Here is a 24,764-nt window from a genome sequence, read left to right as displayed (position 1 = left end):
GCATAGATACAAGACATATAATGACAGCTTAGATCTGCTCTATGTATAGTGGATGTCTATATAATGGTAGCTTAGATACAGCAGCTCTGCTCTATGTATAGTGGATGCCTATATAATGGCAGCTTAGATACAGGAGCTCAGCTCTATGTATAGTGGATGCCTATATAATGGCAGCTTAGATACAGGAGCTCAGCTCTATGTAAGGTGGGTGCCTATATAATGGCAACTTAGATACAGCAGCTCTGCTCTATGTATTGTGGATGTCTATATAATGGCAGCTTAGATACAGCAGCTCTGCTCTATGTATTGTGGATGTCTATATAATGGCAGCTTAGATACAGCAGCTCAGCTCTATGTATAGTGGATGTCTATATAATGGCAGCTTAGATACAGCAGCTCTGCTCTATGTATAGTGGATGTCTATCTAATGACAGCTTAGATACAGCAGCTCTGCTCTATGTAAGGTGGATGTCTATATAATGGCAGCTTAGATACAGCAGCTCTTCTCTATGTATAGTGGATGCCTATATAATGGCAGCTTAGATACAGCAGCTCTGCTCTATGTATAGTGGATGTCTATATAATGGCAGCTTAGATACAGCAGCTCTGCTCTATGTATAGTGGATGCCTATATAATGGCAGCTTAGATACAGCAGCTCTGCTCTATGTATAGTGGATGTCTATATAATGGCAGCTTAGATACAGCAGCTCTGCTCTATGTATGGTGGATGCCTATATAATGGCAGCTTAGATACAGCAGCTCTGCTCTATGTATAGTGGATGTCTATATAATGGCAGCTTAGATACAGCAGCTCTGCTCTATGTATGGTGGATGTCTATATAATGGCAGCTTAGATACAGCAGCTGAGTTCTATGTATGGTGGATGTCTATATAATGGCAGCTTAGATACAGCAGCTCTTCTCTATGTATAGTGGATGCCTATATAATGGCAGCTTAGATACAGCAGCTCTGCTCTATGTATAGTGGATGTCTATATAATGGCAGCTTAGATACAGCAGCTCTGCTCTATGTATAGTGGATGCCTATATAATGGCAGCTTAGATACAGCAGCTCTGCTCTATGTATAGTGGATGTCTATATAATGGCAGCTTAGATACAGCAGCTCTGCTCTATGTATGGTGGATGCCTATATAATGGCAGCTTAGATACAGCAGCTCTGCTCTATGTATAGTGGATGTCTATATAATGGCAGCTTAGATACAGCAGCTCTGCTCTATGTATGGTGGATGTCTATATAATGGCAGCTTAGATACAGCAGCTGAGTTCTATGTATGGTGGATGTCTATATAATGGCAGCTTCCATACAGCAACAGTATGTGAAAATTGTTATTTTTGCGAGCATCCCTGTATGAGGACTTGTTTTCTGTGTGATGAGTAGTAGTTTCTATTGTTTTAATAGATACGTATCATTTCACTATTACCGTTTTGGGAAATGTCATTTCCCAGCACTCTGCCCCCACTTACGACTAGATTTAGGACTAGACCTCCCCTTTAAATATATTTTCATTTGTTTATAGGTCAATATTTACGGCAGATTGTATCCAGCTCCATCAGATATCATCCTGACGAAGTAGCATAAGCGTTCAGAGCTTCTTTTGTGTCTTTTTTTTTACAACTTCCGTGCTTTTGTTTTGGTCAAAATATTATATAAAGTTTAGGTGGTTAGAAAGTGGATTTATCAGTAAACATGGAGGCGCGGGCGGGACACCCGGGGGGTAGAAGAGCTCAGGTAAAAACAAATCTATCTACCTTCACGTGTAACTTCAACTTTAGTTTAGACCCGTGCCATAGGTTCGCCACCACTGGCTTAGACCTTGGGTTAGATTGGGGAATATTGGGGCTCATTTACTTACCTGGTCACTGGAGTTTACAGATTTACATATTATAACTCTAACGAGATGATTGTGCAACATCCCCCAACGAGGCTTAGCTTTTTCTTGGGGCCTGGAGGCAGCCGGGACCCAGAATACTGGAGTGGCTGGTTAGTGCGGCCTAGGGCACGCTTTGGTCACGGTGCTTGGTATGGGGACCGGAGGGCTGCCCTACTGTCTGGCATACCCCAGCAGGTGGTGTGTGCAAGACATAGGGAGGGAGAGGCTGTGGTACTGGTTCTCCCTGGGGCAACCCCTGAGTGTCTGTAGGATATGTCCCTTGGTAATGGGGAGACCATGGTGGTAACAGCCGTATCCAGGGATCAGACAGAGGCAACTTTGTGCAAATCAACTCAAAATTCTTTATTGAACAGGTAGCAGGCAACAGGCCACAACAGTCAACAGCAGATTCTGGTACTGGAGTGGTCATGGAGAGGAGTCCCCAGGAATAGTGCACCAGCCTGGTAGTAGATGGAGGCTGGGATGGAGCTGTGTCCAAGGTGTGGAAGCTGCAGCTCTGGATTGGAGTCTCCTGACTCTGGTCTGGAATTGGGTTCTGTGTCAGTACTGAAGGTGTACTGAACACTGACTCTCTCTCTTCACTCGGACCATGAAGTCTGGACTCTGCAGACTGGACCTTGTGGTACAGAGCATGTGCTCCTCCCTTTCCTGGGCTTTTATCCTCCTGGTCAGGTGGTAGCACCTCTCCAATCACACTCCAGTTTACAATACAGTCACATAATTGGACAACGTCCTACACCCACTTAACTATTGCCTTTCCAGGCAGAGGCTATTGGCTTTTAATGAGGATTTTTATGTGACCTATGTATTCAGTGAAGGGTTAATGACACTTTGTATAGCACCTACATAGGTCAATTACACAAATTATACAAGACATAATCCCATATACAGAGAGCAGAGGTGTCTGTAGGTGTCCCTCTAGATCACGGAGACTAATCGGGTCATATCGCCGTCACCTCTGACAGGGAGCTGGATTCACTGCTCGGTCCACTGGAGATGAAGGAGACGGCGTCGTGGATCGACGCAAATATTGCAGCCTGCGTGATGTTATCATTGAAGAAATCGCTGATCTCCAGTTGTCGGAGCACCAAGGCTGCAGAAGAAGGAACATCATCATTTGTCAGCGGTCCAATTTTTACAGATATTAATATCAATATTTTTTAGTTTACAGTCCTTAACCCCTTAACGCTCTGCGCCGTAGCTCTACGGCGCAGAGGTATAAGGGATGTATGAAGAGGGCTCACGGGCTGAGTCCTCTTCATACAGAGGTGGGGGTTTTTGCATTTTGCACAAAACCCCCACCGCTAATAACCGCGGTCGGTGCTTGCAAAGTCGCCGGCGGCGTTTAAAAGACGGCGGCGCGTGGGCGCCGCCATCTTTTTCCCGATCGCCACGCCCCCGAACATCATCGGGGGGCGGCGATCGGTTGCCATGGTAGCCTCGGGTCTTCTTTTGACACGAGGCTACATGGCTTATGCAGGTTCGTTACAATGAGCCAGTGGCTCATTGTAATGTATGACCTGCAAAAATGCCATATATTGCAATACTGTAGATGGTCTAAAAAATAGTGAAAAAAAAAGGTTTAAAAAATAAAAAAAATTAATAAAATATTAAAAGTTCAAATCACCCCCCTTTCCCTAGAACGGATATAAAGCATAACAAACAGTAAAAATCACAGACATATTAGGTATTGCCGCGTCCCAAAATGCCCGATCTATCAAAATATAAAAACGGTTACGGGCGGCGGTGACCTCCGAGGCGGGAAATGGCGCCCAAATGTCCGAAATGCGACTTTTACACCTTTTTACATAACATAAAAAATGAAATAAAAAATGATCAAAATGTCGCACAGACCTCAAAATGGTAGCAATGAAAACGTCGCCTCATTTCTCAAAAAATGACACCTCACACATCTCCGTGCACCAAAGTATGAAAAAGTTATTAGCGTCAGAAGATGGCAAAAATTTTTTTTTCTTTTTTGTACACATTCATTTAACTTTTGAAAATGTATTAAAACACAATAAAACCTATATAAATTTGGTATCACCGCGATCGCACCGAACCAAAGAATAAAGTAGGCGTGCTATTTGGAGCGAAGAGTGAAAGTCGTAAAAACTGAGCCCACAAGAACGTGACGCACGTGCATTTTTTTTTTCAATTTTTCCACATTTGGAATTTATTTTCAGCTTCGCAGTACACGGCATGTTAAAACAAATAACATCATGGGAAAGTAAAATTTGTTACGCACAAAATAAGCGCTCACACAGGTCTGTACACGGAAAAATGAAAAAGTTATGGATTTTTGAAGTTGGAGAGCGAGAAATCAGCCGAAAAACCCTGCGTCCTTAAGGGGTTAATCCTGGAGGTAGATGCCCTTTTAAATCAGTTTTGACCACATGAAGTTGCAGCCAGGAGAGATGTGTAATCAGACCTTTGTGTGTGTTGTTAGTAGCAGCAGGACTGTGATCTATAAATTTATATTCCAGGATCTCCAATTGCACTGGGGGCGTGGCATCACTGCTGTGCTCTGTGCTCTGTGCTCTCTTATCCAAAAATCGTATCCAGTTGATGTAAGTATCTCCCATCCCCATTCTCCATTTGAACCAGTTCTCAAGGACCCTCCACCCCCTTCACCTTTCTGATAATATCCTCGCCAGTATTCCACAGTCTGTGTTAAGCAGAGATATTGGCTGATATGTATCGATTTCCATTGATTCCTTTACAACCTTAGGGATACGGCTACATTCATATCACATTTATGGCCTGAAAATGGAAGGATAGGACGGATCTCCCTGTATGCTCATACAGTGGGATATATCCAGGGGTGCAGACTGAAAGCAGCGGGAGGAGGGAATATCAGCAGTAGACCGTATCTCCCCAGTGATGTCGTTGTCCTTATTTGGAAGTTACATTAGAGGGAAACACCCAGAGTGTGCGCTCAGCTGAAGCTGGGGATGGGTGCCATTCAGTGGCATCCGCCCCCATAGGTTATTATGTCCTCTGTTGAGCGTATACATCTCCCTGCAGCAGAAGACAAGATGATATACAGCAGCTCGCTGCATTTTTCTATCCAGTGTTTCCTGCAGAATTCGAGCCATATTTAGTGTTGACGCTGCCCTAGTCACTCTCAGTGCTTACGCCACCTATTGATACAATGAAGCTAATGCCTCTGCCCAATAGCAGCACATTACTAGAAAAGAGTAGCACTGGACCCAGGGGGAGTCTCTCCAATGACCCACTGCTAGCACTACCCTGACCGGCTTTTTTATACATTCACTGACATTTACTTTGTATATATTCATTGAATCACTCTTCCTGGGAACTGGGATACCGTCCTGTAGTAATATAGAGAGTCTGTAGTAGGGATAAAGTTACACATGGCTACAAAATCAGAATGCATAGGATTTGTTTGTAGTCTGTTACCATGGAGACACATCATTCTGCACAGGAGCTGCGTACACATCGGGCCACATTTATTAAAGTGTTTGCACCAGTTTTCTGTCTGACTTTGCACTGAAAAGAACATACAGGGGGTCATTTACTAAGGGCCCGATTCGCGTTTTCCCGATGTGTTACCCGAATATTTCCGATTTGCGCCGATTGTACCTGAATTGCCCCGGGTTTTTGGCGCACGCGATCGGAATTTGGCGCATCGGCGCCGGCATGCACGCGACGGAAATCGGGGGGCGTGGCTGAACGAAAACCCGACGTATTCGGAAAAACCGCCGCATTTAAAAAAAAATTGTGTCGCGAAAATTTCACTCACCTTCATCCTGGATAGGCCGGTGTATTTCGAGGCATTCCAGCGGACTTCAGCGCAGCAGCGCCACTTGGTGGACGTCGGAGGAACTGCTTTGATGAATCCCGGCCGGACCCGAATCCAGTCCAGAGAACGCGCCGCTGGATCGCGAACGGACCGGGTAAGTAAATCTGCCCCACAAACTCCTTGTCCATGTATTTATGAAGTGTCTGCGCCGCATTTGTGTTGCAGCTGCACTGTACCTGACACTACACAAATTTTTGCACATAAAGGGGCGTTAGACGGAGTTTGTGACACATTTATCATGCGGTGTTTGACAGAATTGTGTCATACACCCCATGTTAAAGGTGCACCATAAAATAATTGGTGCACTATGTCGGAGCAGTGCAGGAGGCACCAGAATCTTGAAGAACGGTCGCCAGAAGTTCTGATTTTGGCACCCCCTGCACGCTGCACCTAGTACAGTTATGCTTCAGTGGTTGTATAATTGTGCATCCCCTTTATTAACCCTTGGGACAATGGGATTGTACTGCAAATAATTTTTGCTAATTTTATCATCAGAGACTTACAGGAACAGTTTGCAATATAGACTTTGACTTCAACTTCATGAAATTCCACAAAAATCTAAACAAGAAGAGAAAATTTGGGAAATATCATTAAGTCTGACATATGGAATAAAATAAGTTTTAAGAAAATCTTTACTTACGTTTTTTAACATTTTTGTTCCGACAGTATCTACGAAATTGACGGCAGAGAAATCCAGAATGAGGGAGTGGAAGTCCAGCTTCTCTAACCCTAAAGAGCGGAGGGTGACAGGACCCTGGGGGACGGACTCACTGAGGGTCCTCAGACTTCCTATCACCCCGTCTTTGTTTGTCAGAAATTCCAATCCACTTCCCTGGAACGGAATAAAGGATACAATTAGGAAAAGATAAAAAGTTGCAATTTGTTGTGTTCATAATTAAAATAATCTGATTGGTTGGTATGTGTAACTCCTCCCACTGATACATCCAATCAGGATTTAGTAGTAAAAGTCGGTAAAGCAAAGCCCGATGAGACCAGTTTTTATAAATCAGACCAATCCTGTGTTGCCGATCACCTTCTGAGTTTTGGCCAGTATGACCTTGGCCAGGTTGATGACCTTCTGCAGACCTTTCCTTCTCTTCTGGATGGCCTTCTTCTTCTTCTCTATCAGTTTGTCCACATTTACCCCCATCTACAATACACAGTTTTTATGAGGATTATTTAGGGATCATGTGACCACATCGTATGCGCTTTAGGCTCCTCCTACCTTCATCTTCAAGGATTTAGCGTATGATTCTGCATTGGCAAAGTAAATGGGGGAACCTGATTGGAAAATCTTCACACCGGGGACCTCTTTGGCCTTTCAAGAAAAAGCAAATGTTCCTTAAAAACTTAGTAGGGCAGACTTCATATACAGGTCCCATTGCAGTCCCTTCATATCATAGGAAATACTTTTAATTACCAAGGTAAGTTCTGCATCTCGGTAGATATCAGACTCAGCAATTTGTCCCAGAACGGAGTAATGAGGCCTGTGAGAACACAATGGAAGACTTATACTGTATATGTAATGTGTAGCGGAAAATTATAACAATTATAGTATCTTATTGTTTCTTGTATTGAAGTGAGGCGACTACTATCGGGCCCAGCTCCTAAGTTCTTAGGTGTATGTAGGTACATCAGGGGGAGTTTTACAGATCGCAATGAGATGAATACTATCCACATCCATATGCAGTTAGCTCCCCCTAGTGGTGACTGCTGGCATCCAGATTTTTCATCTATATCATTAATCATAATCATAGTATGAGAACTAAATAATACTAGAAAAATGCAAGAAAATAGGCCCTTGCATTCGGAAGTGCTGACATTAGCCCAGATTTCTAAACTTGTCTGTGTTAGTATTCAGGTGTAGTTCCGACATCATTTTGGTGCACGCCAAAAAAAAAAAACTGGTGCACTCAGTTTTAGGCTACATGCACACGAATGTATGCCCACCGGGCCGTAGCTGGGCGGGTATATGTTCGCTGCGATGGAGAGGAGCATGGTGACCCCTCCCCTCTCCATAGTGATGCATGGCTCACTGCGCCGTAACATAGGGAAAGATAGGGCATGTACTATCTTTTCCTGTGTACGGAACGATATGGTGCCGTACTTCTGCGATATGGCACAGCGGCTCGTATCGTTCTGTGTGGCCATTGCTGTCTATGGGGGATGTATGTACGGGCGTAAGCTTGCGGCTGTACATACGTGCCTCGACGGTCGTGTGAATGCAGCATAAATGTATTTGGTGCATGCAGGGTGCGCCAAATCATTGAAGAGCGTGCATCGGTCTTCAGTAATTTGGCGCACGCTGCACATTAGTGCAGCTTGCCTAACTTAATAAATATGGGCCATTATGTTATATGTGAATGTGACCACTGAGCCAATCCCTACTCTCATGTTACCACTGAGCCAATCCCTACTCTCATGTGACCACTGAGCCAATCCCTACTCTCATGTTACCACTGAGCCAATCCCTACTCTCATGTTACCACTGAGCCAATCCCTACTCTCATGTTACCACTGAGCCAATCCCTACTCTGATGATTGTAGGGCATATGCCCACTGAGGCCAGGGATGTGTTCAGTGGTCGCGGAATCACTGATGACTTACAAGCATGGGGGGTCCTCCCAAAAGTTGAATATGTTTGGGATTTTTTTACTATTTCAAACACAAAACTTGTTTTGGAATACTTCTTTAACTTTTGCCTAGTCTACTATCCATCACAAAACTCACAACTGAGTCCTGAAAGTGACTGTGAACAATCCAAAGACCACGGCCACGGCCAGCCCCACGTCCAGATTGAGGCAGATAGTCGACAGGAAGGCCACGAGCCAGATAAGCTGCAGGAGGAGAAGCCCATCAGTCATCACTCTACACAACAAGGCACAATCCTATTACGGTAATCCTCCAGAATGCCGCACATATCAACAATGGTGGCACATAGAAGGCTGCGGCGTTCTGCTGCAACACAATAAACAGAAGCCGCGCAGCATTCTTGGCAGCGCTCAGTACAAATATTTATTAGCTCCTTCTGCCAGGTTGTTAATTATTTCTTTTCCCTCTAAATATAACCGTGGAGACAATTAACTCTTTTGCAATGGTAAGGAATGAATAACGCGATTGTCTCAATATTTGGGAATGGAATTCTATAACAGTAGTGAAGACTGACACACATGAAGATGGTGACATAGAGCAGGTCAAAGCTTATGAGCCACGTCCGTCCCCTTATACGTTACATACCAGATCGCACTTGTTGGTTCGCCATAGGAGGGGAATATCCATAAACTGCTTGTACATCCCCTTCAGGTTGGCAATGACGATGGACGACAGTATTGCCTTCAGATAAAAAAAAAGAAATGGGTCAATTATTATATCCATATCTCCCAACCGTCCCGGATGCAGCAGGACAGTCACAGTTTTTGAGGTCACAGGGCGGGAGATATGTTCTCTGGATGCTGACAGAGCTGATTACAGTGATCAGGGCCGCCGCTAGGAAGTTTGGGGCCTCTGACTGTAAAATTTTGTTGGCCCCCCCCATAGAATGATAATCCAGCCTGGTGAGTTCAACTGGTAAGGGAGGAGGGTTTTCTGTGACTTGGAGCCCCTTCTCCTCCTTGGGGCCCCCTGAACACAGTCAAACAAATCCCCCCTGATGGCGGCCCTAACTGTGATAATGCAGAGAGATGACAGCTCCCTGTACCTCCGCTCCTGCCATGTGTAGCAGAGTCGGCAGGCCCCGTGTGATGATGTCATCTGCCTGTTGGATTCAGCGCTACACACAACAAAACGAGAGGAGTTGATGTGGGGGAAAGGTGAGTGTATGTGTTTATTATTTTACTGTGGGGGCACAATAAGAGGGGGAGGTGCTGGGGTGGAAAAATAAGAGGGGAACTGCTTGGGGGATAATATGAGGAGCAGCTGGTGGGGAGCACAAAAGAAAGGTCTGTAATAAGAGGGGTAGCTGGGGGCACAATATTAGAGGGGACGCAATATGAGGGGAGATAGAGGGCGCTGATAGGGAAATTATACTGTGGGGGAATGGAGTAAGGGGAGGAGCAAAAGGCGTGGCTTAGAGCAAAAAAAAAAATGTCTGCAGCGCTCAGAGTGTGCCCCATCTTTTATTCCTCTTCCTCTGCTACAAAAGTTGTGAGCTATGTAATTGAGATGGATGTGGTTGAATGGGTTGTCTGGGGTTTGAAAAACATATCTTGATTGTTCCAAAAACAGCGCCACGCCTGACCATAGTTTGTGCTGGTATTGCAGCTCAGAAACTAATAGAGCTGATTTGGCATAAATCACATTACACGTGGTCGGGTATGGAGCTTTTTTGGCAGAAAGCAGTCAAGGTTTTTTTTTTTCAAATCCCAGACAATTCTTTTAATATTACAGTCTTGGGTCCATCATATGACCCTCCCAATAGCATCTTGCATAAATATAAATACATTTACTGGAGGCTGTAAAGTGCATTTTTGGACAAGCCTGTATTGCCCCCTGTTTGGCCACTAGGTGTCAGCACTTGTGTAAACTACAAGACCTCATAGTCTATTTCTTGGGCCTGGTCACATCTTCATTAGAGGGATCGTATCCTCAGCAGCGGAATTCATCATATTCATTGTAACAGAGCAGCATGCAGACCCCTCGATAAGTCACTTTTATGCTTTCGTGTCATTTGGGGAATATGAGAGCAGCTGTGACCATGCTTAACAGTGATAAGTAGCAGCAGAAGTGTAAAAAAGGATTTATATTCCAGGATTGTAGCTTCTGGAGGCATGTTCTCACACTGCTGTGCTCTTAGCTCACTGCTCTCAATTTCTCTGCAGCCCCTCACTTCTACTCTAAATGATTACTACAGTATTCAACTAAACTTGTGCCACAGTATTAATTCAGAATTAAGGGAAGTAGCTCAATATAGAGAGCCAAGCCACAGCAGTATGAAGACATACCCCAATATTTGGAATCCAGAATTCACAGTCCTGCTGCTAATAATAACACACGCTTAGGGTACATTCACACAGCGGTATGCCCGCCGTGCGGACATACCGCCGTGTGCTGGAGAGGAGGAGGAGGTGACCCCTCCTCCCTCCATAGAGAATAGCGGCGCACGGCCGCACACACGCCAAAAGATAGAGCATGCTCTATCTTTTGGCGGTGTGCGGCCCGTATCTGCGCCGCGCCGCTATTGCTGTCTATGGGGACGTACATGCGGCCGCAAATTTGCGGCCGCATGTACGTCCCCGCAGACGGCCATGTGAATGTGCCCTAAGGTATGATTACACCTCTCTCCAGGGACAATAACTTACACTGGCTTCAAACAGCTATGAGCACAGCAGTGTGAGAACACGCTCCCAGTGCACTTGGAGAAAGTATGATCCTGGAAATTAAATCCACATTTCACAGTCCTGCTGGGGCTGGATAAGCCGAAACGCGCGTCGGGGCAGGAGCTACCCGGGTCACGTTAACTTTGATTATCCACATGGGTAAGCACGTTACTTCATATACACTTTAATAAGACATCCTTTTTCAGGCAATAAGCATGACCTGTTTATTCACGTATATGTGCAATATTATGTCGTGACCTCCCGGAGGTTCCTTTTCTGTGTATCCCACCACCGCTGTAACCAACCCTTTTAACATGTTCTGTCTATGCTTTTAACTAAAATTAATAAAATTTATCATTCTTTGTTATTTAAATTAGTCGTGTATAATTTGGCCCGATCTCCCTATGGAGACACAATCGGTTACATGCTACTAACAACATGCACAAAGGTCTGATTACACAGGGACTATAACTTATACTGGCTGCAGAGAGCTATGAACACAGCAGTGTGAGGACACACTCCCAGTGCACTTGGAGAAAGTACGATCCTGGAATTTAAATCCACATTTCACAGTCCTGCTGCTACTAACAACATGCACAAAGGTCTGATTACACAGTGACAATAACTTATGCTGGCTGCAGAGAGCTATGAGCACAGCAGTGTGAGGACACCCCCCCAGTGCACTTGGAGAAAGTATGATCCTGGATAATAAATCAATATTTCACAGTCCTGCTACTACTAACAACATACACAGAGGTCTGATTACACAGAGACAATAACTAGCACTGGCTGCAGAGAGCTATGAGCACAGCAGTGTGAGGACACACTCCCAGTGCACTTGCAGAAAGTATGATCCTGGATAATAAATCAATATTTCACAATCCTGCTGCTACTAACAACATAACACAGTGACAATAACTAATCCTGGTGGAACTTTAAAGAGCATATGCTGAAGTGGGGTAAAGAAATTCTCACCCTCGGAAGACATGTAAAGAGCTCTCCCGCCTTAAGAATGATGACCAAAATAATAATAGCGGATATAGATCCAGCGATCTAGAAACGAGGACAAATATATTAGTGGAACAAATGGACATAACCAGTCCTGATCATCCTCAGATTACACAGATTGTTACACTGTGTGAGCAAAACATGATCAGGACAGATATTCAGCTTCTGGATGAAACAACATACTCAATGACAGCAAGCGGAGATCTTGTTACATTGTTAAAGGGGTTTGTCCACCGATAACATGGGTAGATGAAAATAATATCCTTCTAAACAAGACATTTCTATGGTGACCCCCTATCATCACCTGCGTGTTCCCTCCAGTGCTCTCCTGTACCAGGCTCCTGGACATTGATGTAGTGACAGCAAAGCAGTGGAAGAAGCTTCCGGTGAGGTTACTCATTCCAAGTGCGATCAGCTCCTTAAAGGTGAAATTCACACACACAAGTTATGTTACAATCAGATCACGGACACAGCTATTTGTTACATCTTCAGCATATTTACAGCACAAGAGATATTTTTATATTCCACTGTTAAAAGTTACATTTTTACTAAAAAGATGGTAAGAAACTTGCCTGGTTACTGTCCACCTTATAACCATGCTTCATAGCAAACATTTTAGCCAGAGATATAGTAATAGTATATCCAACCACTGCAATAGCAAAGGCATTCCCAGCAACATCTGCAAAAAATGCAGCACTTGGTACTGTTGGTGCTACCATTCTGTAACAGAGAAGCAAGAATAACGCTACTATATTACTGCCCCCCATGTACAAGAATATAACTACTATAATGCTGCCCCCTATGTACAAGAATATAACTATTATAATACTGCCCCCTATGTACAAGAATATAACTACTATAATACTGCCCCTATGTACAAGAATATAACTACTATAATACTGCCCCCTATGTACACGAATATAACTACTATAATACTGCCCCCTATGTACAGGAATATAACTACTATAATACTGCTCCCTATGTACAGGAATATAACTACTATAATACTGCCCCCTATGTACAAGAATATAACTATTATAATACTGCCCCCTATGTACAAGAATATAACTACTATAATACTGCCCCCTATGTACAGGAATATAACTACTATAATACTGCCCCCTATGTACAAGAATATAACTACTATAATACTGCCCCCTATGTACAAGAATATAACTACTATATTACTGCCCCCCATGTACAAGAATATAACTACTATAATGCTGCCCCCTATGTACAAGAATATAACTATTATAATACTGCCCCCTATGTACAAGAATATAACTACTATAATACTGCCCCTATGTACAAGAATATAACTACTATAATACTGCCCCCTATGTACAGGAATATAACTACTATAATACTGCCCCCTATGTACAGGAATATAACTACTATAATACTGCCCCCTATGTACAAGAATATAACTACTATAATACTGCCCCCTATGTACAGGAATATAACTACTATAATACTGCCTCCTATGTACAAGAATATAACTACTACAATACTGCTCCCTATGTACAGGAATATAACTACTATAATACTGCCCCTTATGTACAAGAATATAACTACTATAATACTGCCCCCTATGTACAGGAATATAACTACTATTATACTGCCCCTTATGTACAAGAATATAACTACTATAATACTGCCCCCTATGTACAGGAATATAACTACTATAATACTGCCCCCTATGTACAAGAATATAACTACTATAATACTGCCCCCTATGTACAGGAATATAACTACTACCCTGTTTCCCCTAAAATAAGACATCCCCTGAAAATAAGACCTAGTACAATTTTGTTCAGGTTTAGAAATATAAGGCCTCCCCTGAAAATAAGACCTAGCGGCCGCCATTGCAGCGGCTCCCCCCCCCACGCCATACATTAGTATTAGTGGATCTTTTAGATGCTGCAGAAGGTTGTGACATGGGGAAGAATTAATGAAAGTAAATCACCAGCTGTTGTGCTGCAGCTACCAGGATAAGAAGGGTCATTTATGGAAAGTGCTTTTACTAAACATGAGAGATTGGGGCCAATTATTCTAAGAAATACAGTGATTCTAAGCAATACAGCATGAAATTCTGAGTTTGGAGAGCTATAAGGAAGTTACAGAAGTTGATTTTTTTGTTCACCAATAAATGTAAATTCTTGTTCATGGAAAAATAAGAAATCCCCTGAAAATAAGACCTAGTGCCTCTTTAGGAGCAAAAATTAATATAAGACACTGGGGCACATTTACTTACCTGGTCCGTTCGCGATCCAGCGGCGCATTCTCTGCGCTGGATTCGGGTCCGGCCGGGATTCATCAATGCAGTTCCTCCGCCGTCCACCAGGTGGCGCTGCTGCGCTGAAGTCCGCTGGAATGCCTCGAAATACACCGGCCTACCCAGGATGAAGGTGAGTGAAATTTTCGCGACACAATTTTTTTTTTAAATGCGGCGGTTTTTCCGAATACGTCGGGTTTTCGTTCGGCCACGCCCCCCCGATTTCCGTCGCGCGCATGCCGGCGCCGATGCGCCAAATTCCGATCGCGTGCGCCAAAAACCCGGGGCAATTCAGGTACAATCGGCGCAAAACGGAAATATTCGGGTAACACGTCGGGAAAACGCGAATCGGGCCCTTAGTAAATGACCCCCACTGTCTTATTTTCGGGGAAACAGGGTATAATACTGCCCCCTATGTACAGGAATATAACTACTATAATACTGCCCCCTATGTACAAGAATATAACTACTATAATACTGCCCCCTATGTACAGGAATATAACTACTATTATACTGCCCCTTATGTACAAGAATATAACTACTATAATACTGCCCCCTATGTACAGGAATATAACTACTATAATACTGCCCCCTATGTACAGGAATATAACTACTATATTACTGCCCCCCATGTACAAGAATATAACTACTATAATACTGCCCCCCATGTACAAGAATATAACTACTATAATACTGCCCCCCATGTACAAGAATATAACTACTATATTACTGCCCCCCATGTACAAGAATATAACTACTATAATACTGCCCCCTATGTACAAGAATATAACTACTATAAAACTGCCCCTATGTACAAGGATATAACTACTATAATACTGCCCCCTATGTACAAGAATATAACTACTATAATACTGCCCCCTATGTACAAGAATATTACTACTATAATACTGCCCCTATGTACAAGAATATAACTACTATAATACTGTCCCCTATGTACAAGAATATAACTACTATAATACTGCCCCTATGTACAAGAATATAACTACTATAATACTGCCCCCTATGTACAAGAATATAACTACTATAATACTGCCCCCTATGTACAAGAATATGACTACTATAATACTGCCCCCTATGTACAAGAATATAACTACTATAATACTGGCCTCTATGTACAAGAATATAACTACTGTAATACTGCCCCCTATGTACAGGAATATAACTACTATAACACTGCCCCCTATGTATAAGAATATAACTACTATAATACTGCCCCTTATACAAGAATATAACTACTATAATACTGCCCCCTATGTATAAGAATATAACTACTATAATACTCCCCCCTATGTACAGGAATATAACTACTATAATACTGTCCCCTATGTACAGGAATATAACTACTATAATACTGCCCCTTATACAAGAATATAACTACTATAATACTGCCCCCTATGTACAGGAATATAACTACTATAATACTGCCCCCTATGTACAGGAATATAACTACTATAATACTGCCCCCTATGAGAACCTGATTGTTACCATGGTTGTTGCTTAATAATCCTGTAATGGGGGGAAAGAAATATGTGACAGACAATCTTGTTCTTCGATTTTGTTTATTTTAATTGTATAAAATTTCAAAATTGCAAAAATAAATTCTTTTAAAAAAAAAAATACTGCCCCCTATGTACAGGAATATAACTACTATAATACTGCCCCCTATGTACAGGAATATAACTGCTATAATACTGCCCCTATGTACAAGAATATAACTACTATAATACTGCTTCTAATAATAAACTCGTAGCTTTAGAGGTTAACAGATAGTAAGATCTCACTAGAATTTATCTTAATTCATAGGCACATACCCAGTAGGAATATCTCCCACAATGCCTACACCATACGTCCCATGAAGATTTACTCCATATGATATTGCAGTTGAAATGATAAGCTAGAAGAAAAAAGAAATGAGAATAGATAAAAGATTTGGATTGTTATTTACTGACATTGTTTGAAAAGGTGATTACATTTGTTTGCTTGTACTTCCACTGCAGGCCACATGGTGCGCTATTACAAAATCAGGAAGGATAATGAGCAACATAAGACAACATACAGCTCCATCTAGTGGTGATATCTTTAATTGATTTATTTGTATATTGTGCTGTGCCCATGTCCTGGGTTCTGGCTGTAAAGAGATTGGAGAGGAACAACGACTTACCACTATCAGTTCTATGGGGATGGGCATGCATAATTTGGAATTGAACCTCTGATTGACTTCTTTGACAGCAAAGAGGAAGAGCAGGGCAATGAGGCTGACCACGAGCGTGCCGATGTTTGTCTCTTGGATCCTACGGAACAAACTGACTAGAGACTGAAAGGAGAGAGAGAGAGGAGAAACATTAGGTAGGTACATACGGCCATAGGGCACAAGGTAAAATATGGCCATGTTATTTATGTGTTCGAGGAATTTTCTAGAATATCAATACCGTGAATATATGTATAGGATCTAATCAGTGGGGTATGACTATGAGGGAGCTGTAGTATCCGGAATGGCCACTACGGACTAGATGGCTCCATCATCTTCTGTTTTTCACAACCAACCAGTGTGGCGAGTTTCTGAAACAATTATGCTAATTAGGTGTATCCTGTCAAGTGGGTGGTGCTAAGATTGAGCAGACAGTCTGGCACTGCCCAGTTGACAGTGGGGTATGACTATGAGGAAGCCGGGATACAGTATTCGGAATGGCCACTATGGACTAGATGGCACTGTCATCTTCTGTTTTTCACAACCAGTGTGGTTAGTTAATTATGCTAATTAGGTGTATTCTGTCAAGTGGGCGGTGCTAAGATGGAGCAGACAGTCTGATACTGCCCAGTTGACAATAAAGTGAAGCACTTATTACACTTCAGTCACAGTAACCCTATACTGTAGCAGCTACACAGGCAGAGCCGAAGCTTAAAGGGAGTGTGAAGCTTGTTTGTGAACCATGAAATTTATTTTTTATTCAGAATCTGTGGAAAACTGAGTGATGCTTTCCGCTAACAATGGCTTCCAGAGCCGGTTGTCTATATAGGACTACAATACTGCATATAACATGGAGACTGTGTACTGTAAAGGTCCAATCAGAGCTCAGTTCACATTTCTTCAAGTGCTTTGGCAGAATAAAAGCTGCTCTCTGATAGGTTTCAAAGAGAACATACACAGACTGGCTTTGTTGTTCATAACAACCAATCACAGAGTAGCTTACATTATTGTGCAGCACTTTGAGAAATTAGAACTAAGCTCTGATTGGTTGTTATGAGCATGAAGCTGAATCGGCACTTTACCTCAGCAATACCTGAACCTTTTCATCTCAGAATAATATAACTGCTTGCTGTCAGTGAATTGCAAGCGCAACTAGGTGCTTTTGGGTATTAACTCACATAAATAAGTGACAGAGGATGAGACCGCTCACTCAGAGGGAGGCCTAGTATATGCTTCAGCTGGGACACGGTCACGTGTATAGTAGCCGCTGTGGTGTACCCCCGGACCAGTGGCTCTGACAGGTAAGTGACCACGAATCCAAACTGCACCAGGCCCAGGATAAGCTGAAAATAGTGAGGAGAAACATTCAAAATACTCAAATATGTCATAATATGAACAAAACAACATAAATGTGGGTTTATGGTTGCCCAGCAACCACATGACTTCCTGCATGGGTGACCACTGCTTGAGTACAAGGCGATGGACTAATAAAGTTACATTTGCTTTGTAAAAGACAGGTAGCACAGACATGTCTAAGAATAACCAGAGGCTCCTTACCTGGAATAACCCCACCAGTAATGTGATGGCGGCCACTAGCTCCACTCTGGCTTTGTCCCTTGCCACCGTATCAATGATGGTTTCATTACCCGGCAATATGAAGTTGTCATTTGGTACCAGAGACTCAGTGACACTACCGATCATGATGGAGACCACCGCAAAGCTGCCTGTAAAGAGAGCAGAAGATCAGTGCAAACCGGACCTCCATTACTCCAGACTGACCCACACTGCCTACAAACTATTATACTCCAGAGCTGCACTCACTATTCTGCTGCTGGTGCAGTCACTGTGTACATACATGACATTACTTATCTTGTACTGATCCTGAGTTACATCCTGTATTATACTCCAGAGCTGCACTCACTATTCTGCTGCTGGTGCAGTCACTGTGTACATACATGACATTACTTATCCTGTACTGATCCTGAGTTACATCCTGTATTATACTCCAGAGCTGCACTCACTATTCTGCTGCTGGTGCAGTCACTGTGTACATACATGACATTACTTATCCTGTACTCATCCTGAGTTACATCCTGTATTATACTCCAGAGCTGCACTCACTATTCTGCTTCTGGTGCAGTCACTGTGTACATACATGACATTACTTATCCTGTACTGATCCTGAGTTACATCCTGTATTATACCCCAGAGCTGCACTCACTATTCTGCTGCTGGTGCAGTCACTGTGTACATACATGACATTACTTATCCTGTACTGATCCTGAGTTACATCCTGTATTATACTCCAGAGCTGCACTCACTATTCTGCTGCTGGTGCAGTCACTGTGTACATACATGACATTACTTATCCTGTACTGATCCTGAGTTACATCCTGTATTATACTCCAGAGCTGCACTCACTATTCTGCTGCTGGTGCAGTCACTGTGTACATACATGACATTACTTATCCTGTACTGATCCTGAGTTACATCCTGTATTATACTCCAGAGCTGCACTCACTATTCTGCTGCTGGTGCAGTCACTGTGTACATACATGACATTACTTATCCTGTACTGATCCTGAGTTACATCCTGTATTATACTCCAGAGCTGCTCTCACTATTCTGCTGCTGGTGCAGTCACTGTGTACATACATGACATTACTTATCCTGTACTGATCCTGAGTTACATCCTGTATTATACTCCAGAGCTGCACTCACTATTCTGCTGCTGATGCAGTCACTGTGTACATACATGACATTACTTATCCTGTACTGATCCTGAGTTACATCCTGTATTATACTCCAGAGCTGCACTCACTATTCTGCTGCTGGTGCAGTCACTGTGTACATACATGACATTACTTATCCTGTACTGATCCTGAGTTACATCCTGTATTATACTCCAGAGCTGCTCTCACTATTCTGCTGCTGGTGCAGTCACTGTGTACATACATGACATTACATATCCTGTACTGATCCTGAGTTACATCCTGTATTATACTCCAGAGCTGCACTCACTATTCTGCTGCTGGTGCAGTCACTGTGTACATACATGACATTACTTATCCTGTACTGATCCTGAGTTACATCCTGTATTATACTCCAGAGCTGCACTCACTATTCTGCTGCTGGTGCAGTCACTGTGTACATACATGACATTACTTATCCTGTACTGATCCTGAGTTACATCCTGTATTATACTCCAAAGCTGCTCTCACTATTCTGCTGCTGGTGCAGTCACTGTGTACATACATGACATTACTTATCCTGTACTGATCCTGAGTTACATCCTGTATTATACTCCAAAGCTGATCTCACTATTCTGCTGCTGGTGCAGTCACTGTGTACATACATGACATTACTTATCCTGTACTGATCCTGAGTTACATCCTGTATTATACTCCAGAGCTGCACTCACTATTCTGCTGCTGGTGCAGTCACTGTGTACATACATGACATTACTTATCCTGTACTGATCCTGAGTTACATCCTGTATTATACTCCAGAGCTGCACTCACTATTCTGCTGCTGGTTCAGTCACTGTGTACATACATGACATTACTTATCCTGTACTGATCCTGAGTTACATCCTGTATTATACTCCTGAGCTGCACTCACTATTCTGCTGCTGGTGCAGTCACTGTGTACATACATGACATTATTTATCCTGTACTGATCCTGAGTTACATCCTGTATTATACTCCAGAGCTGCAATCACTATTCTGCTGCTGGTGCAGTCACTGTGTACATACATGACGTTACTTATCCTGTACTGATCCTGAGTTACATCCTGTATTATACCCCAGAGCTGCACTCAATATTCTGCTGGTGCAGTCACTGTGTACATACATGACATTACTTATCCTGTACTGATCCTGAGTTACATCCTGTATTATACTCCAGAGCTGCACTCACTATTCTGCTGCTGGTGCAGTCACTGTGTACATACATGACATTACTTATCCTGTACTGATCCTGAGTTACATCCTGTATTATACTCCAAAGCTGATCTCACTATTCTGCTGCTGGTGCAGTCACTGTGTACATACATGACATTACTTATCCTGTACTGATCCTGAGTTACATCCTGTATTATACTCCAGAGCTGCACTCACTATTCTGCTGCTGGTGCAGTCACTGTGTACATACATGACATTACTTATCCTGTACTGATCCTGAGTTACATCCTGTATTATACTCCAGAGCTGCACTCACTATTCTGCTGCTGGTTCAGTCACTGTGTACATACATGACATTACTTATCCTGTACTGATCCTGAGTTACATCCTGTATTATACTCCTGAGCTGCACTCACTATTCTGCTGCTGGTGCAGTCACTGTGTACATACATGACATTATTTATCCTGTACTGATCCTGAGTTACATCCTGTATTATACTCCAGAGCTGCAATCACTATTCTGCTGCTGGTGCAGTCACTGTGTACATACATGACGTTACTTATCCTGTACTGATCCTGAGTTACATCCTGTATTATACCCCAGAGCTGCACTCAATATTCTGCTGGTGCAGTCACTGTGTACATACATGACATTACTTATCCTGTACTGATCCTGAGTTACATCCTGTATTATACTCCAGAGCTGCACTCACTATTCTGCTGCTGGTGCAGTCACTGTGTACATACATTACATTACTTATCCTGTACTGATCCTGAGTTACATCCTGTATTATACTCCAGAGCTGCACTCACTATTCTGCTGCTGGTGCAGTCACTGTGTACATACATGACATTACTTATCCTGTACTGATCCTGAGTTACATCCTGTATTATACTCCAGAGCTGCACTCACTATTCTGCTGCTGGTGCAGTCACTGTGTACATACATGACATTACTTATCCTGTACTGATCCTGAGTTACATCCTGTATTATACCCCAGAGCTGCACTCACTATTCTGCTGCTGGTGCAGTCACTGTGTACATACATGACATTACTTATCCTGTACTGATCCTGAGTTACATCCTGTATTATACTCCAGAGCTGCACTCACTATTCTGCTGCTGGTGCAGTCACTGGGTACATACATGACATTACTTATCCTGTACTGATCCTGAGTTACATCCTGTATTATACCCCAGAGCTGCACTCACTATTCTGCTGCTGGAGTCGGGATCCCTTTATTAAGTATTTTATTTTCAGTTTACGGTAACTTACCAACAGACACATGTCTGGATGTGCCAAAAATAGAATAGACAAATACCGGGAAGAAGGAGGAATACAGTCCAAAAACAGGAGGTACTCCGGCAAGAAGAGCGTACGCCAATCCTGTGGAGGTGAAAGGGGATGGATTATTCTGGATGCAACCGGAACAGTGAGTTGATAATAAACAGTCTGTGTATTATATTCTCATCATCCAATTAGGATTATAAAAGTCTACACCATATAAACCCTAGATGGGCCAAATAGGAGACCAGGTGTAGGGCTTGTGGAAGCCACTCTCCACCTCTATGGATCTAATGCAAGACCCTCCCAGGGGTAGTCCATCTATGCCAAAGCAGACAAAGTGGGGACAAAACTAAAAGTTGGGCCCCAAAATAAAACAATTTTATGAACAGTCACAGTCAGTAAGAGGCTCCTTTAGTCCTGCACAATAATAACACTTTGTAGTTACACAGTAGTAGGTAAGTATCTGTAATATGGAAGATGATAGATAGGTGTATAGATAGTTGATGGATAGATTGATAGATTTTTAGATAGGTGCAATAGAAGAGACATAAAAGATTGATTGGTGGATAATAGATAATAGAAATAGAAGATATATAGATAAAAGGATAGATAAATGGTTAGAAAGACAAACTATAGGAGATAGATAACTAGATGGATAGATGATAGATATATAGACAGGAGAAAGATGATCAGTATCTGCAACCGGGCATTTAACCAAGGGATATTAAAAGAGCAATATATCCTCTACCCAAAAAATGGCACATGCAGGGGCCCCTTTAGGACAGGGGACCCTGAGCAAATGCCCAGTTTGCCCCTCCCTAATGCCGGCCCTGCTCTTATCCAGTGGTTAGTTAGAGGATAACATGGAAACTTGTGACAACCCCTTTCACTGTACCTTGTGGAAGCTGAAGAATCCCCACACTGATCCCAGATACAATATCCCCCAGAACCCATTCCTTGAAGGGATAGCGAGGAAGCCAGTGGAGAATCGGGAAGAATCGGAACAACAAGGCCTTTGCTGCTGATCGGGAACATCTGTAACATGTGATGGCAATGATAACAGTATTCTTCTAATTGAAACTTGTACCAAAAAACTTTGTTATTTAGAGTTTTAAAGATCTTGTATGGATCCTATTGGGAAACCGTCAGCAGGTGGGACCATGTGGACTGCAGCCAGTGTTTAGTATTGTCCCTGGGGAGATGTGTAATCAGACCTTTGTGTATGTTGTTAGTAGCAGCAGGACTGTGAAATTTTGTTTTACATTCAAGGATTGTAGCTTGGGGTGTGTCCTCACACTGCTGTGCTCTGAGCATTGAGCTGCTCCCTAGCTACTGTATGAATTTTCTTGTTGAATACTACAGCAGTCTCTCAGAGCAGAGGACCGAACAAACGTCTCGATACTTCAGCTCCTTGTTCTCCATGACTGACTCTGCTAATTGTGTAGAGTACAGAGCACAGCAGTGTGAGGTTACGCTTCCAGTTTACTTGGATTAGCTACAATCCTGGGATATAAATCCACATTTCACAGTCCTGCTGCTACTAATAACATACACAAAGGAATGATGAAACTGATCTCCAGGGATCATACATAACAGCGGCTGCTGTCTACATGGTCACCACTGCTGACAGCTTCCCTTTATTGTCACCTAGACAGTACCATACCATAGTTGTACTGAATCTGGTCTGTACTGAGCTCCTAATATCCGTAGTTGTTATCAAGCCACGGAGGGGGAAGACTCGCCAGAGAAATATGGTGGCATCTCCTACAAGTGTCATATCTCGGAGTGTACAGAGAGGTCTCCAGATGGAGTGTCGGTGGAGCACGATGTGGAGTTTTGTTATACTTTCTTTTGCCTTTAGACAACAAATTTTGGCTCTACAACCCATCGCTTGTATAATGGGACCCACCACTGGTGAAATTATAGACCCCCCATAACTATCCTGATTAGGTCGGTCAAGATGAAACTTGATGGTACAACCCAAATGATCATAACATAGCCAAAAAAAGCACTAAATCAATGCAGGTTAACCCTTTAAGAGGAATGGCACACCCCTCTACTTACCTGACCTTACGTCTGGCCGCACCAACCACAGACCGGACGGTATTTGTCGACCTTGGATCTGATTCCCTAACTTCTTGCTCATGTAACACAGAGCGTTCCACGCAATACCGAACGTCTCGATACTTCAGCTCCTTGTTCTCCATGACTGACTCTGCTAATTGTGTAGTGATGTCCTTCACTCCAGGCTGGAGCGCTTGATCCTACATAGGAAGGAGATCCTGCCAAGACACACAGGAACGTCTTCAGCCGCCTCCCGCTGAACACTGATATATTTGTCTTCCGAATGTAAAGAAGACAATGATTAACAGAAGATCCGCGTCACAAGAGATGCATTATATATTATAAGACCATACTGGGGCAGATTTACTTACCCGGCCCATTCGCGATCCAGCGGCGCGTTCTCTGCACTGGATTCGGGTCCGGTCGGGATTTATTAAGGTAGTTCCTCCGCCGTCCACCAGGTGGCGCTGCTGCGCTGAAAAGTATCCGAATGCCCTGAAATTCACCGAGCTGTACCAAATGAAGGCCGTTTTTAAATGCGGCGGTTTTTCCGAATACATCCGGTTTTCGTTCGGCCACGCCCCCCGATTTCCGTCGCGCGCATGCCGGCGCCGATGCGCCACAATCCGATCGCGTGTGCCAAAAACCCGGGGCAATTCAGGGGAAAACGGCGCAAATCGGAAATATTCGGGTAACAAGTCGGGAAAATTAGTAAATGACCCCCACTGTGTCCTAAATAAACCCGCACTATGATAGGAGGCTACATCCGTATAATATAATAGTAATGGGGAGGGGGCTATCTAATAATCTTATGCAAGGGTAAACGTTCCCAACCTTTACAGGGCATTGGTCATGCCAATTGTATGGTCCACATCTTGGACGTGCCAGCCTGTTTGTTGTATCAGGGACAGCGCCATACACTGTATAGAGGCTGTGCCTGGTACTGCACTTTAAATAGTATT

General features: G+C 43.1%; 1 protein-coding gene across 1 annotated transcript; it reads right to left on the bottom strand.

Moving 5' to 3' along the window:
• Positions 1-2,270: 2,270 nt before the first annotated feature.
• LOC140103655 (solute carrier family 26 member 6-like) lies at positions 2,271-24,046 on the bottom strand. Its single transcript, XM_072126833.1, has 18 exons — positions 23,803-24,046; positions 22,634-22,773; positions 21,727-21,837; positions 18,105-18,271; positions 17,726-17,890; positions 16,521-16,673; positions 16,171-16,253; positions 12,636-12,783; positions 12,368-12,481; positions 12,031-12,108; positions 8,978-9,073; positions 8,471-8,577; positions 7,161-7,227; positions 6,966-7,058; positions 6,774-6,890; positions 6,381-6,572; positions 6,244-6,298; positions 2,271-3,007 (listed from the first exon to the last, which is right to left on the bottom strand). Exons 1-18 carry the CDS (start codon positions 23,943-23,945, stop codon positions 2,856-2,858), a joined length of 2,181 nt encoding a protein of 726 aa, XP_071982934.1. The 5' UTR covers positions 23,946-24,046; the 3' UTR covers positions 2,271-2,855.
• Positions 24,047-24,764: the final 718 nt, after the last annotated feature.

The sequence above is a fragment of the Engystomops pustulosus genome, chromosome 10, assembly GCF_040894005.1.
Source record: "Engystomops pustulosus chromosome 10, aEngPut4.maternal, whole genome shotgun sequence".
Taxonomy (NCBI): Eukaryota; Metazoa; Chordata; class Amphibia; order Anura; family Leptodactylidae; genus Engystomops; species Engystomops pustulosus.
This window is presented reverse-complemented; position numbering and strand designations above follow the sequence as displayed.

Bases quoted from the DNA above. Each gene is read 5' to 3' on its own strand.
- LOC140103655 (XM_072126833.1), bottom strand. From the start codon at position 23,945: ATGGAGAACAAGGAGCTGAAGTATCGAGACGTTCGGTATTGCGTGGAA. The intron at 18,272-21,726 runs GTAAGTTACCGT...CTCTCTTTACAG, and splicing joins ATCCAGACATGTGTCTGTTG to GCAGCTTTGCGGTGGTCTCC. The intron at 9,074-12,030 runs GTGAGAATTTCT...TTTTATCTGAAG, and splicing joins TCTTTACATGTCTTCCGAGG to GCAATACTGTCGTCCATCGT.